General features: G+C 35.2%; 1 protein-coding gene and 2 long non-coding RNA genes across 3 annotated transcripts; 2 read left to right on the top strand and 1 right to left on the bottom strand.

Annotated features, from left to right (window-relative positions):
• The first annotated feature begins 4,087 nt into the window (after positions 1–4,087).
• LOC143918844 (uncharacterized) lies at positions 4,088–6,937 on the top strand. Its single transcript, XM_077440917.1, has one exon. The coding sequence runs from the start codon at positions 4,101–4,103 to the stop codon at positions 6,705–6,707; it is 2,607 nt and encodes an 868-aa protein (XP_077297043.1). The 5' UTR covers positions 4,088–4,100; the 3' UTR covers positions 6,708–6,937.
• LOC143918845 (uncharacterized) lies at positions 6,897–8,908 on the bottom strand. The gene is made up of 2 exons (XR_013261158.1): positions 8,506–8,908; positions 6,897–7,572 (listed from the first exon to the last, which is right to left on the bottom strand). It is a non-coding gene; the product is annotated as an uncharacterized LOC143918845 (long non-coding RNA).
• On the top strand, positions 7,799–10,478 carry LOC143918566 (uncharacterized). Its single transcript, XR_013261141.1, has 2 exons — positions 7,799–7,810; positions 10,216–10,478. It is a non-coding gene; the product is annotated as an uncharacterized LOC143918566 (long non-coding RNA).
• Positions 10,479–19,225: the final 8,747 nt, after the last annotated feature.

The following is a 19,225-nucleotide window of genomic DNA, read 5'->3' as shown; positions in this document are numbered from 1 at the left end:
AATCTCGAGTTCGAATTTTCGCATGATCACAAAACTTCATCTATTGTTACTACGTACATAGATAAAGTAAAAATTCATTAAACATGGGTCGTGTAATCCGTCTTATTCAATTATCAACGTTAATTAAGACTGGTTTACATCGGAATTTTTGAATTTATAGCCATAGCAGAATTTCTCGATGGCAATCTCTAACTGCTGATTATTTTAGATTGTGGCTTGGCATTTAAATTGTGAGCATTACATTTTAAAAACAACGAAGAAGATGGAACTAATTTTCGAAAAATACATAGACTTTTTTGTTTATTTTATATTGTTGCAAGATATATTAGAGAGTCTAAACACACCTTTACAAAGCTCAAAATCCTCGGCGTTAGTTATCTAGGGTTTGTTTGGATTAGCTATAAATTTAATACCTACTTTCTATCGGATTTCTAAATAATTCTAGTTGGAAATGTTGGCGAAATTTTCAACGTCTTTCAACAGAAAAGACGTCAGAACTCAAAGGGCTAATTAACTACCCTCGTACTTCGAGAGGAGTGCGTCGCCTTTTAATCATAAGAAATACGATTCATTTCAATTATTACACATCAATAGTTCAATTTATAATAAGCGAATGCTAACTATGTGACGTTTTGGATTCCATTATAATAGCAATATATGTACATATATATTTCCAAATCATCTCTCCCTGCCCTGTTTCAAATCCATGTGTGATTTAATATAAAATGCGACAACTTTGTAATATTATGAAAATTTCAAGAATAACCAGGGACATTATACAACAAATTATACATACATATTATATATGTACGTATATAGTTATGTCATAAGTTCTATTACACATATACATACCTATATTTTATCATGGAAAAAAAGCTAAAAGACACATTTACACGAAACTAATCTTATTTACAACATATACATATCATATTAAGCTTAAAATTGTTCTAAATGTCCACCTCTATTTTCCCTAGACCAACGAGCCGGTTAACAAATTATGGTATGGTATTAGAGCATGCTATTGAAATTTCAAATGTTCATGATTGAATAGGCTTGCGTTGAGGGGCTTTATAGCGTTTTAGCCGTTTTTTGCAAAAGTGCAGTCTTTTCATCCCTTCGAAGGACATCCCCCACCAAAGAGAGGTATGTCACTGCTGTAGATAGTTCGGTCGACTATCTGAGAATCTTCTAAGATAGTCGAAAAATAGTCGACCTTCTCAGATAGTCGAGAAAACTGTAAGATCAAAGATAATTATTTTTCGAAAGCCGGGTGCTTAAAAAAACTATTATAAATGTATATAGCGTTAATTTGTCAGTCAAAAGGTACACCAAATATATGTATGTACATACATATGCATACTAATCATATTTTATATGTTATGCAATACAAATATAAAAATGTCGTCTTTTAAATTTCATCAATTCGATAAATGACACACATAATATATTTTGATGATTTGACGATTGAATATGAAATGGAATTACTTATTGCGAATTAATCAAAATTTATATGTTATTCTTACTGCATGATTTAAAATGTTAAATAAATGTTCTATTATTGAGTTGGTAACAATATTTACTTATTGAAAATTACACTACGTATCAATAATAGTACATTTGGATTTAAAATGAGTTGCAAAATTTATATATTTATTTACACATATGTATATATGTACATTATATATGCATATACACAATTCTTTAAGTTGTATGTTTTGCAATTAAATTGTAAATAATTAGTTTGATCTTCTTCAAAGATCATGTTTTCGAACAAGTTTTATTACGATCAATAGTTCAATCTTATCAGCAATTTAAATCGTGGATGAGTCAAATAAAGAAAAACATCATACAATTAATTGATCTAATTAAATAAATGATAACCTCATTTATAGAAATAGTGATACACATTTGTCATAAAAATGCATTTCTCAAACAGGAAATTAAAAATAACACATCAACAACAACAAACAAATATTAGGAAGTAAATGTCACGGTTCAGATAAACATACACAAAAATACTATAAATAGTAAATGAGCATTATTTTTGGCATTCATTACGAGTCATATTCAGTACCATACAAGATTGAAGTTCAACATTGACAACATGAAAACTTGTTTAATATACATCGTTTTCTTCCTCGTCCAAGAGTCTATTTGCGGTGTGCGATTCTTCCAACGACTGCCAGATTTTCAAGTGTCGTTTGATCCAGAAATTGAGCTTCCACAAGATGGAGAAGCATCTCCGTCTAACCAATACATGCAGTTGAGTGATTTTTCTCATCAAAATATAGAAAACCCACTTAGCAATAATATAAAGAACCACTGGAATCAGAAGTCTTCGGAGGAGGAGCAGGAGTTTGTGCTAGCATTTGCACCAGTGAAAGTACCTGTGAAATCGTTTCAATATGTCCAGTCGTTGAATTTGGATGATGTCATTAATCCATCCCTAAAATATCCTTCTATTCTAAGTCAATTCGATGCCTTAAATGAAAACATCCGCTCATCCGAATTCAATCATCCGCTAGTTAAAGGATATAAAGGTATCAAGATCACCGAAAAACTATTGGAAGAAGAGAAAGAAACTTCTGGGGAAGTCAAATTGTCGATAAGCATAGAAGAAGTCGAAGATGTAACAGATGAACCAATTTCGACAACTGAAGAAAGCGTAATAAGTGTTGGAATTATGTAAAACATGAAATACATATACATAATATGTAGATATAATATATTTATTTGTACATTTTTATTTTTTTACTCGAATAAATTTCACGATAAAACTGTTTTTATTGTAATTGAATTGTAATCGATATAAAATTATGAATGTCAGCGTAATTTTGATTGCATTGTATTATTCATGAAATGCTTACTATCATAATTGGGAAATACGCGAGTAAGTGGAAGTACATACACATGTATGTATGTACATATGTATATACATACATAATTATCAAATTTTCAAGAGTTTGCTTGTTTAAATATTTTACAAATAACACTTTTTATACATAGATAAATGCTCTCTTATGTATATGAAGCAATTGAGATCATTTTTTTTTAAACTTAGGCTAAGATTTCTTTAAACACTATTGATTTGATTGCATTACATATTCATAAAAATTATCTTTCAATTTAGAAAAATGTTCTTTTAATACATATATGAAGATTTTGATAATGTTTAAAAAATTAATTCATAGTCACAGGTCTTTGGAAAAGTTCTTACATTAGAATTGTGCCAAGTATAATAAATATTGAGAAATCTATAATTCTTTTAAAATAATTTAGCTTTTAAATGAATAATGCACATGCAACAAAAAGTCGACATAGTTGTTTCATATAATAAATTTTAGAATATATTTGTACAAATATCTATAGCTCAGATAAACTAAAATAATTAATTAGTTGCTTATTATACGTACACGTGTTTAAAAAATATTGTTTAATTGCATTATGCGGTGTATCTATGTACCTACGTCAAATTGCGAAAGTGAATTTTGCATACGCTTTTACATTCGACATAATGATTTGTTTACTATTTCGACACATTGAACTTTGAAATGTCGACCTTCTTAAATTTATCATGTTATTTTCTATATTATTATAAATTATGCATTTATTTAATTTAATTGTTTGAATTCTTAATTTGAATTTATTTTAATTGTTTGAATTCAGGGCTCGAATGTGCGCTTGGAAGCATTGCTCCCTTTCGTGAAATCCTGGAATCTCGTGAAAAATCCAAAATTCAAAATTTTTGATTATAATGTGTATTTATGGAATTTTATATATTTTTGACGTATATTTAAGCATATTTTAATATGATACTAAAAGGTTATGTTGAGCAAATTTTAATCAAATTAATTAATTTATGTGCGCCAAATTCATTGATTCTTTGTTAAATTAGTATTAAAAATTATATTGTACATATACAAATGTATATATAATCAATTTTGCCAACTTTGTGAAATATGATATGTATGTGTATGAAAATATAACGTGATTTCATAATTTCATACGACATCTGAGCTGAATAATCAAAATATTTCTATAAAAACTGCGAGCACAAATGGAATATGCATCAGTTGCAGCTAGTAATCAAACGCTTCAGTATGCGTTTTCAAATAATACTGCTGGCTGTTGCCTGCATATACGCAGCAACTGCGGAAGAAGCCCCAATCAAAGTAGCAACTGATCTAGAGGAAATCAAATCAACATCAGATAAACCGTCAACAACCGTCACTACCAACACAGAAGAAAAAGTTGAAGATGAATTAGACTCGGATGAAGACACCAAAGAAGAGACCGAAGAGAATGATGCCAATAGAACGAAGAAATCGACTTATCCAAGTGCTAGAGTGTGCGTAGATGTCCAATCTACCGATCCAGGCAAAGGAACTTACACTGTCTGCCGAGAAGAAAGCTCTGGAGGATATGGTGGAGCAGCCGGAGGTGGATATGGCGGAGCTGCTGCCGGACACGGTGGCGCTGGATACGGTTCTGGAGCTGGTGGCTATGGATCCGGACCTGCTGGACACGGTGCTGCAGCTGGATACGGTTCTGGAGCTGGTGGCTATGGATCCGGACCTGCTGGACACGGTGCTGCAGCTGGATACGGTTCTGGAGCCGGTGGATACGGATCCGGAGGTGCTGGTGGACACGGTGCTGCAGGCGGATACGGATCTGGAGCTGGTGGACATGGATCTGGAATAGGTGGATATGGAGCTGCTGGTGGACACGGTGCTGCAGCTGGATATGGATCTGGATCTGGTGGATATGGAGCCGGAGGCGCTGGTGGACATGGTTCTGCAGCTGGATACGGATCTGGATCTGGTGGATACGGAGCTGGAGCTGCTGCTGGACACGGCGCAGCTGGTGGATATGGAGTCGGAGGCGCTGGTGGACACGGTTCTGCAGCTGGATACGGATCTGGATCTGGTGGATACGGAGCTGGAGCTGCTGCTGGACACGGTGCAGCTGGTGGATATGGAGCCGGAGGCGCTGGTGGACACGGTTCTGCAGCTGGATACGGATCTGGAGCCGGTGGATACGGAGCTGGAGGCGCTGGTGGAAAGGGTGGGTATGGAGGAGCTGCTGCTGGTGGATATGGATCATCCAAAGGAGGTTACGGAGGTGGCGGTGCTGGATTCGGATCTGCAGGAAGTGGCGGTGAATATGGAGCTGGAGCAGGTCATGCCGCTGCAGCTTCAGCAGCGTATGGATCTGCATCAGCTTATTCAGCTGCAGGTAAAGCAGGACCAGCAGGAGGCTACTCAGCTGGTCATAGCTCTGGACCCCATTACCGTTCAGCTGACACCGATGAGGAATTATTAGGAATGGCTCTAGATGACCAGGGTCTATCGGCTCGCGCTGCATACGAGGAACCTTCATATCCAGCCCTACCGTCAGTACCTAACATGCTGCCGTCCAGTTACGGATATGGTTCATACAAATCAAAGTATCCCGCCTCAGCCAAATCTTATGGCAGTGTGAAACCTGCATCAGCTTATTATGGACCTGCCCCATCTCATTATGGACCTGCTCCAGCTCATTATGGACCTGCCCCAGCTCATTATGCACCCGGAGCAGTATATCCACACAAGCCAACATATACTCAGAGTCCTTCTGGTTGTGGAATCCCACTTTTGTTTAGCTGCCAACCAAGTATATACAAGGGTAGTCTTCCAGACCCTCACAGTGCTCCAGCACCAGTTAGTGGACCACCGTCTTACCATGTACCATCCTCCCCAGCTTCATATGCTACTTTTGGTTCGGAATCACATGGTGCTTCAGCACAGTCCTACGGTGCCCCTGTTGCGGCTTACAGCGCACCAGCTCCAGCATACGCTGCTCCAGGTTATGGCGCATCAGGATCGGCTAAATCAGGACCAACATATGGACCAGGACCATCTTACGGAGCACCAGCACCATCATATGGACCATCCAAGTCAGGACCAGCATATGGAGCGGCACCATCTTACGATCCTTCTAAAGGAGCCTCAGCCTACGGAGCCCCAGCGTTATCTTATGACCCTTCTAAAGCGGGCCCAGCTTACGGAGCCTCGGCATCATCTTATGATCCTTCTAAAGGAGCCCCAGTCTACGGAGCACCGGCATCATCTCACGGAGCCCCAGCGTCATCCTATGACCCTTCTAAAGGAGCTCAAGCACCATCTTATGGTTCATCAGCATCTTCACACGGAGCACCAGCGCCATCATACGATCCTTCTAAAGGGGCCCCCGCCTACGGAGCTCCCGCACCATCTTACGGACCATCAGCACCATCACATGGAGCACCATCTTATGACCCATCTAAATCCGCTCCAGCATACGGGGCATCAGCACCATCATATGACCCACCCAAAGGAGTACCATCGCATTCTTATGAAGCTTCCAAATACGGATCCGCCTCATCTTATGGTGCACCTGCTGCCCCATCTTACGGTGCTCCTGCTGCTTCTTATGGACATGGTGGTCCATCAGCACCGTCTAAAAGCTACGACTCATCATCCGCAGGGTACGGAAGCGCTCCATCCAGCTATGGAGCCTCTGAATCGAAAGGCAGCTCCGGGGGCTACAGTGGCCCAGCTTATGCAAGCCCATCAGCACCAGCTTACAGAAGCTCTGACGTAAATAGCAAAAGCTTAGAAAGTCACAAGGCCGAAGAAAAAGCAAAAGCCGGTGATTCAACCAAAACTCATGCCGAGCACCACTCGTAAAAATCGACAATACGAGAAATAATTTAATATAGGACCATTTTTATTTATTCGAATCGTACCATACCTCTAATTATGACCTAATCGATTTATTACTCGACCATAATCCGCCCAAGGAATATAAAACCAATTGAACAAATGTATATTTTTATAGATGTTTATGTATGTTTTTTTACATTTTTTTATATTTTTGTAACATTTTTTTATGAAAGCAAGATTACAAATACGTTGAATACGTAAAAATATTTATTTTCTTTTATTTAACACACACACTTATACAGCTATTATACATATTAATATTATTATTTACACCACACACTAGAGATCTTATCAGTAAAGATATACATACATACATAACTTGTGAGCTATGCAATGATTATGAATAAAGTGCTGACACGTTTCCAAGATTTGACTAACAATAAATCAATTCAATAATGTAAAAATATTTTAATCTGGAATATTTTCACCTGAAAAGTAAGCTAACAGCCTACTCTTAGTTATTTTGTTTCCTTTTCATGTACATATGTAAGTTATAAAAGAATACTTTTATATCGCTAATATATAAAAAATGGTTTTCTTTAATATATACATAAAAGTTAAATATTTAATCGATGTATAAGTAAGCTTGTTAACGGGCCATACTTTTTATAGGCAAAAGATTAAAAAAATGAGCCGTATTAAATCAAAATTTATTTAATTTTTTCACATTTAATAAAATGACAGTTCAATAGAATTGTCATTATCATTTTCTCCAAATTTCTCTACATACACCATTGTAGTCTAATTTAGATCCATCAGGACATATCCTCCCAGGTGGCATATAAACACGGTCATGAAACAGGCTCGGTATGACTATATTGTCCATTTCCTGTAATTTAAAAACAATCTGAAATTAATTATTTGTTTGAATTTTTCGCGTGAACTCTTTTATCGAATCAAAATTTAGAACAACGTCACTGACGATTTCTAGAAACGATAATGAATTATAAGCACGATAACGTATCATATTATGATTGAATTAATATAAACCACTATACTTTGCCATATTTAAAAAATAGCGAGATTGAAAATTACATTCACACGGACCAAGTACATAGACCGAAAAGGTAATATTTCACATCCGATCGCATTTCTATTTTGATTTTATGTATTTTTTTAGTGCTAACTTTTACATTTTGTGTGATGTGCTATTTCCTTGAAAATTTTAATATAACTAAAATTTAATCGGAGTCGAATTACGAAAGATTGCGATAAATTTGAAATTGTCTATTCAGATTTTGCGCAATATAGATATTTTTAATAAAAAATAAATATAGATATTTTTTTAAAGTAAGCATATTCCACACAAAATTAAATAACGTACATATATTCAATTAATAGTTAAAAAAATATATAAATAAAATATTTCCTATGGAAGTATGTAATATGTACTTTCCCAAATAGAGCCATTTCTATTTATTTAATATTTAATTCATATGATTCAACCGACTTGATAATTAATTTTTTAAGAATCGCACCATACATGATGAATTTATGAAATTGCACAGATCAATATTTTACTGTGTTTATTATTCAATCTTTTTTTCTTCGAACAATAATATATATGTACATTAAAATGGCCAAGCAAAACGAATTTTAGCAGTTATTGCATAGTAATAAAATGAATTATTTTTTAAACAAACAATTGTACGTATATATGTATATACGTATATATATATATATATATATATATATATATATATATATATATATATATATATATATATATATGTATATATATATATATATATAAATTTTTTACCGTTGAATCAAGTGGTCTGTTGGTGCTAGTTTCACCATGTTCTCCGGTTGCTGTGATCGGATGCTTCAAACGCAACCATCTCTTGGAAGAAACTTCTCCAAAGTTGATCATCAGTAAAGAGGTCACCAACAGCATCACCAAAGCCCATTTAGTCATCTTTCAGGCGGTCTTCCGACAAACAAAGTCGATAGGAGCGATAGCTATCCAGCTAGTTCTCAAACGATTAGTGTTTGAAGATTCGTCAAGTTCGTCCTACTTATACTGAACAATTCTCACCGCACACGCATTTAAAGGAAACGAAATACGTAAAAACACTAAGAAATGACGCAAAATCCGCTCGTTATCGCATATCCAATCCAATTCGCATATGTACATCTGCGAACGGGCAATAACGACCGTTTGTGGGTTTTGAATCATTCATGCTTTCCTTATCTATGTACACACGTACACACGTACCTGTATATATGTATATGGTATTTATCAGAAATGTGGGTATTTTGGTCTTTTATTTATGGTCGTCTGCGTTTGACGTATTGAAACCGCATACAAGATTAAAAATATGAAAGGATGCATTTGAAAATATGTACATAGGTATATTGACTAAAAAAGATTACACTATGTACATATTTTCAAATGCATCCTTTCACATTTTGCAGCTGCATCCTCGACATTGACACCTTATGTATGATAATTTTTTGTAGCTACACATATCTGCCGATATAACTATAAAAAGTTGATCATTTATCTCAAATGCTTCATTCTCATATTTAAAGTGTCTCCGATTAGTGGTCTCATTTACAATACACCTTGCTGTTTAGTGAGAATCTTATTTTAATTAATTTTAAAATTTGTTGAGGGATTTGTGCAATTTTTACACCAGTGGTGTAACTAGAAAAATTGGGCCAGCATACAAATGTTAGCAAAAGAGTACCCTTTTTTATTTAAATTAAATTGATAATTAACTCTCATAATGTTCTTTTTCCTCACCTTCAAAGTCGCAAATTCTGCAATTACATCTTTCAAATATATTTTAGAAGCTTCTCCATGTTCAATCGAAATTGAAATTGAGTTGACTCATCGAAATTCTTTTATAGTCTTTTATTAATTTTATCACGCGTTCCAATTTAACCAGCAACATACATACATATGTATTTAGATAAAAATAAAAATGCTGCATTATTTTTAATTAGCCAGGAAGGCGCATTGGGGTTTATCTGTTAGGCCTTCCTGGTACATATGAATTTAATAAAAATAATGATCAGTGGTTAGCATGTAATGCTTTCGATTGTGTGGTCACGGGCTCTATTCCTGGTTTTGTAGCTGGTCAGAACTTGGATATGTGACTCCAAAGTCGATCGTTGCCAATGTAAATGGAAACGGTTCCAAAAAATTGGCAATTCTATCTTATTTCTTGCAAATTTTGAGTGTACAATATTTCAAAATTTGTTGATATTTAAAAATGCTGCAAAAATTTGTCCATTGCTGTCTCTATGATGATTGTACAAAATGTTTGATGATCGATGTTTGAAATTGGCTTTGAATAATACTTATGTATAATGTTGACCATAGATGTCGTATTAATAAAATAAAAACGGCTGTATAAATATTAAAAAAAATCTACATATAATCTTTATATATTGGATGAATCTATCATAAGCAAAGGAAATAATGTATAGTATTTTAAAAATCAATTGTGATTGATTGTTTCAGATATTTTCAATATGGCAGATACAAAATATCAAAATGGCGCCAAAATAAATTGTCAAAATGAAAGAGTCGGATGTACGAAAGTCGCATGTCCCAATGAAGAAAAGATTCGCACACCTTCAGATGAATTTGATGTAGAAATTCTCGAAGGACCTTTACCTCCTATGGGTAAACTGTCAAGGATAATAATAGAAGCTCCAGTACAACCGTGTCCTCCAAATCATGCTAGAGATGTGGACGGCGTATGTAGACCAGTGTTTAATTAATTTTATAAAGAGGAAATAACTTGTAATATTGAATATAATTTAAAATAGTTTTGTACTTAAATTTAAGTTAATACATTAATTTTTATAAATATGTTGTATTTTATTATTTTCTTCGTGTGTATGATGAATTTACATAGATAAATTGAATTATCAAAATATTGTATTAGATGATTGCATAAGTTCATGCCCGATTTTTAAAAATGAGTCCGAGCAATAAACGGGCACGAAATTTTGCAATCATCTACTATTGTATTATAGATTGGCCGGTGAAAGACAGTCCAAGTTTATGTCATTTAAAACATGCTATAAACTGTTAAGTTACTGTGACAACTTTTATAATAATGATAAACAACAGAGTTATATTGTACAAGATCAATGAAGTACAGAAAATGAATTATTCAGCCAAGTTCACCTAGCTCATTTTTTTTATAAAATACTAGCTGAACCCGTCATGCGTTGCAATGCCACAATAACGCATGCAATTCCCGTTCCCGTTACCGTTCTCGTTCCCGTTCTCGTTCCCGTTCCCGTTGCCGTTCTCGTTCTCGTTCTCGTTCCCATTTGTCGGAAAAACGCAACACATTTGAAATAATTCAATTGTTTGAACAACGCAGGTTAATCAACGCAACCCTAACAACAGAACAATGCCTTGCAATGACACTCATTCCCGTTTTTGGGCGATTTTTTTTTCACAATGATCTTCCCGGACATGCATACAACAAATCATGAAAGTTTCATCGTAATCGGTTCAGTGGTTTAGGAACCTTTTCGAGACAGACTTACAAAAATTGATTTTTATATATGTACTAGCTGTATTACCCGGCTTCGCTCAGTGTTTATAATATAAACCGCTTAAACATGACTAAGCTAATTTAATTAAAAAAAAAAAAATTTTAAAATTTAAAAAAAAAATTTAAAAAAAAAATAAAAAATAAATAAAAAATAAATAAAAAAAAATCAAAAAAAAAATAAAAAAAAAAATTTAAAAAAATCAAAAAAAAAAAATCTTTTTTTTTTTGCCTTCTAGGGCTTCGCCCTCGGCACCCCCCTGAGCCTTTGCCTTCTAGGGCTTCGCCCCTCCACGCCCCATGAGCAATTGCCGTTTAGGGCTTCACCCCCATGATCAGTTGCCTTTTAGGGCTTCGCCCCTCCGCGCCCCCATGATTCAAAGCCGTCTAGGGCTTCGCCCCCTTTAGTTAATGCCTTTTAGGGCTTCGCCCCCCGCGCCCCCAAGATTAATTGCCGTTTAGGGCTTCGCCCCCCTTAGTTAATGCCTTTTAGGGCTTCGCCCCTCCGCACCCCCATGATTAAATGCCGTCTAGGGCTTCGCCCCCCTTAGTTAATGCCTATTAGGGCTTCGCCCCTCCGCGCCCCCATGATTAAATGCCGTCTAGGGCTTCGCCCCCCTTAGTAAATGCCTATCAGGGCTTCGCCCCTCCGCGCCCCCATGATTAAATGCCATCTAGGGCTTCGCCCCCATGATCAGTTTCCGATAAGGGCTTCGCCCCTCCACGTCCCCATGATTAATTGCCGTCTAGGGCTTCGCCCCCATTATCAGTTGCCTTTTAGGGCTTCGCCCCTCCGCGCCCCCATTATTAAATGCCGTCTAGGGCTTCGCCCCCATGATCAGTTGCCTTTTAGGGCTTCGCCCCTCCACGTCCCCATGGTTAATTGCCGTCTAGGGCTTCGCCCCCCTTAGTAAATGCCTATCAGGGCTTCGCCCCTCCGCGCCCCCATGATTAAATGCCATCTAGGGCTTCGCCCCCATGATCAGTTGCCGATAAGGGCTTCGCCCCTCCACGTCCCCATGATTAATTGCCGTCTAGGGCTTCGCCCCCATTATCAGTTGCCTTTAAGGGCTTCGCCCCTCCGCGCCCCCATGATTAAATGCCGTCTAGGGCTTCGCCCCCCTTAGTTAATGCCTTTTAGGGCTTCGCCCCTCCGCGCATCCATGATTAAATGCCGTCTAGGGCTTCGCCCCAATGATTAAATGCCATCTAGGGCTTCGCCCCCATGATCAGTTGCCGTTTAGGGCTTCGCCGAAGGGGGCTTCGCCCCATGAGGCTGCGCCCCCTTCGGAGCCCCATGGGGCTGCGCCCCATGAGGCTGCGCCCCCTTGCGCCCCCTTCGGGGCTCCATGCGGCTAAGCTCCATAAGGCGGCGCCCCATAAGGCGGCGCCCCATAAGGCGGCGCCCCATAAGGCGGCGCCCCATAAGGCGGCGCCCCATAAGGCGGCGCCCCATAAGGCAGCGCCCCATAAGACTGCGCCCCATAAGGCTACGCCCCATAAGGCTACGCCCCATGAGGCTGCACCCCCTGCGCCCCCTTCGGGGCCCAATGGGGCTGTGCCCCATGAGGCTGCGCCCCCTTTGGGGCCCAATGAGGCTGCGCCCCCCTGCGACCCCTTCGGGGCCCCATGGGGCTACGCCCCATGAGGCTGCGCCCCCTTTTGAGCCCCAAGGGGCTGCGCCCCATGAGGCTGCGCCCTCCGGGCCCCCTTCGGGGCCCCACGGGGCTGCGCCCCTTGTGGCGCCCCTGGCGGGGCCCCATGAAACTACTCGCTTTGCGCCCCCGCGGGGGTGAATCCATTGAAACGAAAAAAACAAATCGGCGCCCATGGATCGAAAAAAAAAAAATCGAATCACGTGTTCGATGACGTCACCGATCTACGGACGAAGACGACGAAGACGACGACGACGACCAAGGATATTTACATACAAAGTCTCTTTCCAAATTATAGATTAGATACATAGATTATCAATAGATATTATCTCTACTACAGTAATATTTTTCTCGGCATTTGGACTCCTTAGAAGATTTCATAAATTTTTACGACTAAAGAAATAATAATTTTATTTTTTAGTTTTTAAAAATTATAAAATTGTTCTTTTTTCTAAATACCTATTCCTAAGGCGTATTTTTACAAGAGATCAAAATAAGGAAAGTAAAATAAATCTACAATTATGTCGAATCCGACGATTTTCGACGGTGGAGAAATTTATAAAATAATGATACAATTAAAATAAATTCATTTTAATTAAAAACATTTTAGGACTTATTATATTATACGGCTCAGTTATTTAAGGTAATTACAAATAAAAGAAAAATATTTTGCTTAGTAACATTCATTTGTTATTTATTTTATTAAATTTATTTGAATATTTAACGACACACACACACACAACGAACGGTCCTTGTTTTATATACATAAGATCAGTGGCGTAACTAGAAAAATTTGTCCCGCATTTACAAATTTTAAATGTCCTTCTTAGTACATACATATGTATGTAAATTTAAAAATTCTGCAATCATATATTTTAGACATTTTATGAACTTCTTCATGCTAATATTGCAAGTTCGTAGAACAAGTATATTTTTTTATAAATACTTCTACCTGTTTTCAATTAAGGTGAATCGATTTTCCCATAATTTTTATTTATATATTATGTTTGAATGCATTGACCGTACCAACCCTAGCGACGCCACTCATATATCATTTAAAATTGGCTTTAATTTTCATCATCTTTTGTTGAACATCAACCTTATATGAAATTTTGGTTTTCCCGAAGGAGGTATGCAGTCACCTTTCTTCATTCGTCTCCAACCAAAAGGACAAAATCTTGTATTTTCCGAATTTCGTCTAGGTTTTCGGAAAGATTTAGCAGAATTGACCTCGCCTCTTGTTTTTACATCGGAAACTCCATTAAAAGGTTTGTGTCCAGGTGGACGCAGCATGGTATTTCTTAAGGCTTCTTTAACTTGAACGAGTTCTTGTCTATGAGCTAAGCTGTCATACAAACTTATGAACAGACAGAAAATTAGCACCAAAAGTGTCTTACTCGACATTGCGATAACTAGTTTTAATATTGTTTGATCCAGAATGTGATGTAACGTCAGTGGTTGTTCTCGAGTTTATCAAAGTATTATATCGTCTCAGTTTATATAATAATTCCAAGTCAATTTAAAATAGGGTTACCTTACCTCAGACGTATTCACTCTGGAAGTAAGCACTTGTTGAAATAAAAGCATAAACAAACATGTGACGTAAATTCAAAGAATATTAAATTGTCAATCTGAATGTAAAAACATATTGGAATCCTTGATAAAAATATGCAATGTGACGACCCTCGTAGAAATTCAATTATGATCAAATTTAACCGGTAAATTTAAAAATTAATTTTAATTAAAATAATGTTTTATAGTATACGTATTTTCGCTTCTTACTGAAAAATCATTTGAATTTAGTTTTTAATTTCAATAAAATACTCCAATATTTCACGCTAAATAAAATCGAGTTAAGTTAACAATTCTACTATTTGCTCCAGAATTTTAACTCGAATTTTATTATAATTTTCCTTTATAGTAGCAATGCAGATGTGTGGCTAGAGTATTTTGCACTCGGGGTCGAACGGTATTTTACAATTTTAAAATATACAGGTTGTTATGAAGCTAAGTGTTGATGGCTCATATAATTTCAAACATTTTGAGCCACAGATGATACCTCAGTATAAAGTCTTAAAGGTTTTTTTAAAAATCTTACGGTTAATTGCTAATACTGCCCAAGTTAAAAGTAGTATTGTTAGTCAATAATTACATATTTTTTTAGTTATTCCAATGTGTATTCAATCAAATAAAAAAATAAAACCGTCCCTTTCAACAGAAAAAAAATTAGAGGTACAATAAATTTTCAAAAATTTGTCAAATAAGAAAAACCTGATATTTAAAATAAAAACTAAATTTAACTTAAGAGGTCAAACCTCTTCCAAACATTGAGCCTCTGTTAATACATTAATGATTAAACAATGGTAGGTTTCTAAAAAACAAGACTTTGTACCTGCCACAGATGGATTGAATAGATTTTAGAACACTGAAGTTCTGTAACTATTATAAAAAATCTTACAAATGTAGCAAACTGGTCAGTTACGTCATTAAAATTGGTTTTTTCTAAGATTTATATAAAATCCGGTTATCAATTTCTGATATTTCCTGAAACCCGGTTTTCGAAGTTTTACAAAAATGGAAAATTCAATTAAAATAACGAAAAAGAATTTTTTCAAACTTGTATATTTTTTGAAATATTGGAATTTTATTCAAAAATTATTATAAGACAAAATACCCTCTATAATTAAGTAATTGATTAACTCTACATATATAAAATTGATTGATAACTAAAACAAAATTCAGTTAAATTTTATTCGGTGATCCATTTGAGGAAAAATGTTTTTAGAAAACACAAAATATCCACTGATCAATCACCTTAATTTTGATGACTTTTGGTTTTGATTTTGGTTTCAAAATTTTCTGAAATAGAAAATACTTTTTCGCTGGGTATGTACATATGTAGGTTGTATAGTTTTAAAGGCATCAAATAGAACATTCGACCTTTAGTTTTTTTTGCGGTTCCTTAAGAGACCTGTTTATGGATTCCTTTAAAGCGAAAACACACTGAATACAACGGCACAGGCGCGTTATTGGCCTATTGTAGTGAAAAATCCGCAGGGGCTGTTTTTTTTCGATAAATTTCTCCTACATTTTTCGATCGTTATCGATCACTATTAAACCTACATCAATAGAAGGATTTTAGGCCTGGGTGCCATAGCATAGATTATGCGTACTAGCGTTTTTAACATGTGCAAAATTATCTAAAAAAAAAATCACGGGCCGCGTGCCTCTGTGTGTCTTTGCCCTCATGGTTCTTTGAAGAATAACACTCTAATTATCTTTGGTTCTGTTTGTATACAGATATTCGGCTATATTCTGGATAATACGTTTAAACCTAATATCACTTTTTTAAAGTTTGTGTTTATTTTTGTATGCGACCTAAATTTAAAGATGACATCAATTCCCAGCTACGTTTCTGCAGCAGTGATAATTATTATATTAAATTAATATTCGTACCATGGTGCAATTATAGGTTGCCCCAAAACCACACCAATGGTTTTAAACTTGTATTGTATTTAAATATATACATTTTTTATCGATCATAGATTTGAAATCATATTCAAATAGTGGTGACAAATCGTAGGTAGGTAATTTAGGTGAGGAACTGTTTGAATCATGAAATCAGGTAAATTGGCAAACTTAGATAGGAAACAATCGACATGGGGTCACAAATAACCAGGTCTAATGAGCAGCACTGCAGAAATAGTCAATCGAGGTCAAATCAGGGCTTGAACCCGGAATACCTCGGTGGTTGGCATTAACGTAATCACCGAGCTATACTACTGGTATATATGTACATATAAATAATTACAGTACAAATATTCAAATTTATGTATATTTTCACCATATTTTGATAATTCATTTCAGAAAAAAATATTTTTGTTCAAACTACATACATAGCAAGACAATAACATTACATGTAGAACGTTTACATAAAATACCCATAAATTGGTTTATATACATATTATAATTATACAAGGCAACAAATTTTTTGGTCAGTCCTAAATAATTTTCTAACAATATTTCATGTATTATTTTTATAGGAATGTTCAAATCGTTCATTGATTTGATTTCTGTTTTCATGTTTTCCGTCATCGAAATGTATGTATGTAGATACATACATACATGTGAATGTCCTTCTTTTGAATTACTGACTATTTAATGTCAATACTAGCACTTTTATGTAAATTATTGGATATCAAAAATTAATTACAGACCATAAAATTTAATAACTGACCACAAAAATACTGACCATTGGACATAGACTATTTATAAATATACCTGACCACCTAAATACAGAGACCCAAGTCCAAACAACCTTGGGTCTCTCGTGGAATATCCGGTTGTCTTGGTATATGGTACTGGATTCCAACCAATTGATTGGCTTTGAGGAGGTATGCAGCCACCATACCCTAGTGTCCACCCTTCTGGACAAAACATGGTGTTTCTAGGCGTAACACAATATCCGTTATTTCCAACTACACACATGGTACTGCATTTATCATCACTCGGGTAATAACTACCAAGAACTAAACTGTCATGCAAACATACGGATAGACAGAGAAATAACACATACGATGCTTTACTCGACATAATGATAAATAATCAGAATAGTCCTGAATGTATAATATGTAGTATAACGTGTGTGGTTATTCTCGAGATTTTCATAATATTACAAAGTTGTGGCATTTTATATTAAATCACATGCGGATTTAAAATAGGGCTGCCAAAACTATTTGAGACATGATTTGGATATATGTATGTACATATGTATATTACTATTCTAATACCGGGTTGACAGGATGCGAATAGTTTGGACTAAGTAGCTTGGACGAGTAACTTCAACATCCAAAAAGTAAAAAAAAAAATGGTTGGATCACCTACAGCGGCGTAACTAGAAAAATTGTTCCCGCACGCAAAATGTTTGCAAAAGGCCTCTATTTAGTTTTTTATTTTTTTAAAATTAAATTGATAATTAACTCACATATGTAATTTAAAATAATGTTCTTTTTGCTCGCCTTCAAAGTTACAAATTCTGCAATTACATCTTACAAATAAATTTTAGAAGGTTCTTCATGTTCAATCTACAATATAGCTAATTCATTGAGCCTGGTTTGACTCGTCGAATTTATTTTGTATTTTTTTATTAATTAAGTTCAAATCAAAAGTCAAAAGTACGTATTTTCACTTTAGATTTTTTTCCACTGTTAATACTATTTTATATTCAGTATTTTATATTGAAACATGTTTATTGGGATAATGTTCTGGCCACAATTTTTTTTTGTTTAAAATGGTTAATTGGAAGTGTGCTGAATTTTAAATCGGTAAAATTGAGAGTTAAAAGCTCGTACTAGTATTTACTCGTATTTACACGAATCTGAATTGAATTAATAGGAATTATTTATTAAATTGTCTTTATATGAGAATTAAATAAAATTCCACTTCATATTTCGACCGTTCTTGTGGATTAATAACAAAAATTCGTTTATTTTTATCGAGGTAAGCCAGTTATCGAACAGTGTTACTATTACTGAACAATAACGGAAAACCAATAAATGTCGTGAGAAGGAGTACAAAATCGTGAAAATTCGAAATGTAATTTGTAAATAATTTTAAGAAGATTTTTACGACTTTTATTTGAAAAATGTGTAGGATTTTAATTTAAAATCCTTTGGGCCCCTAAATCTAAAAAGCTCGCATGCACCGCATGCCCGTGTGACATAGTATTTACGCGCCTGAATTCACTTGTTGCCACGCTGCGAGTAGCGTCCAAGTTAAGTTATGTTATGTAAATTCAAATGGTTCGAAATTGTCAAAAAAAATCTACTAACATGTTGGAATCCTTGAAAACACAATGTGGTTACCCTGCATGCGACTAAAATCCAATCAAAATCAATTTAACCAGAAAATTTATGAATTAATTTTAAGAAAAACAAATTTTTATAGTCACACGTACGAAATTGTTTGTTTTGTTTCAACGTAAAGTCTATTTCACACATAGTAAAACTCAATTTTAAAAAACATCTTTACCGTTTTGTTCAGAATTTTACTTTTCATTTTATCATAAATTTGTTATGATTTCTCTCAATTTTTTCTAAATCATTCTTAATTTTTTTCTTTTAACTTCAATTGATTTTTAAGTCAATTATTGTTTCCACATGAACTACATACATAAACTTAAAGCTTAATATCAACATTTAAAATATAAAAAAAAAACATAGATAAAGTAAAAATTATAGCCACACAATGAATTTATTGAATTTTTCAATAAAAAAAAATCGTCATCTGATTTAACCTGCCTCCC

The sequence above is a fragment of the Arctopsyche grandis genome, chromosome 11, assembly GCF_051622035.1.
Source record: "Arctopsyche grandis isolate Sample6627 chromosome 11, ASM5162203v2, whole genome shotgun sequence".
Lineage (NCBI taxonomy): Eukaryota > Metazoa > Arthropoda > Insecta > Trichoptera > Hydropsychidae > Arctopsyche > Arctopsyche grandis.
The sequence above is the reverse complement of the archived record's forward strand: the minus strand, read 5'-3'. Positions and strand labels throughout refer to the sequence as shown.

Coding starts and splice junctions, on each gene's coding strand:
- LOC143918844 (XM_077440917.1), top strand. CDS start 4,101: ATGCGTTTTCAAATAATACTGCTGGCTGTTGCCTGCATATACGCAGCA.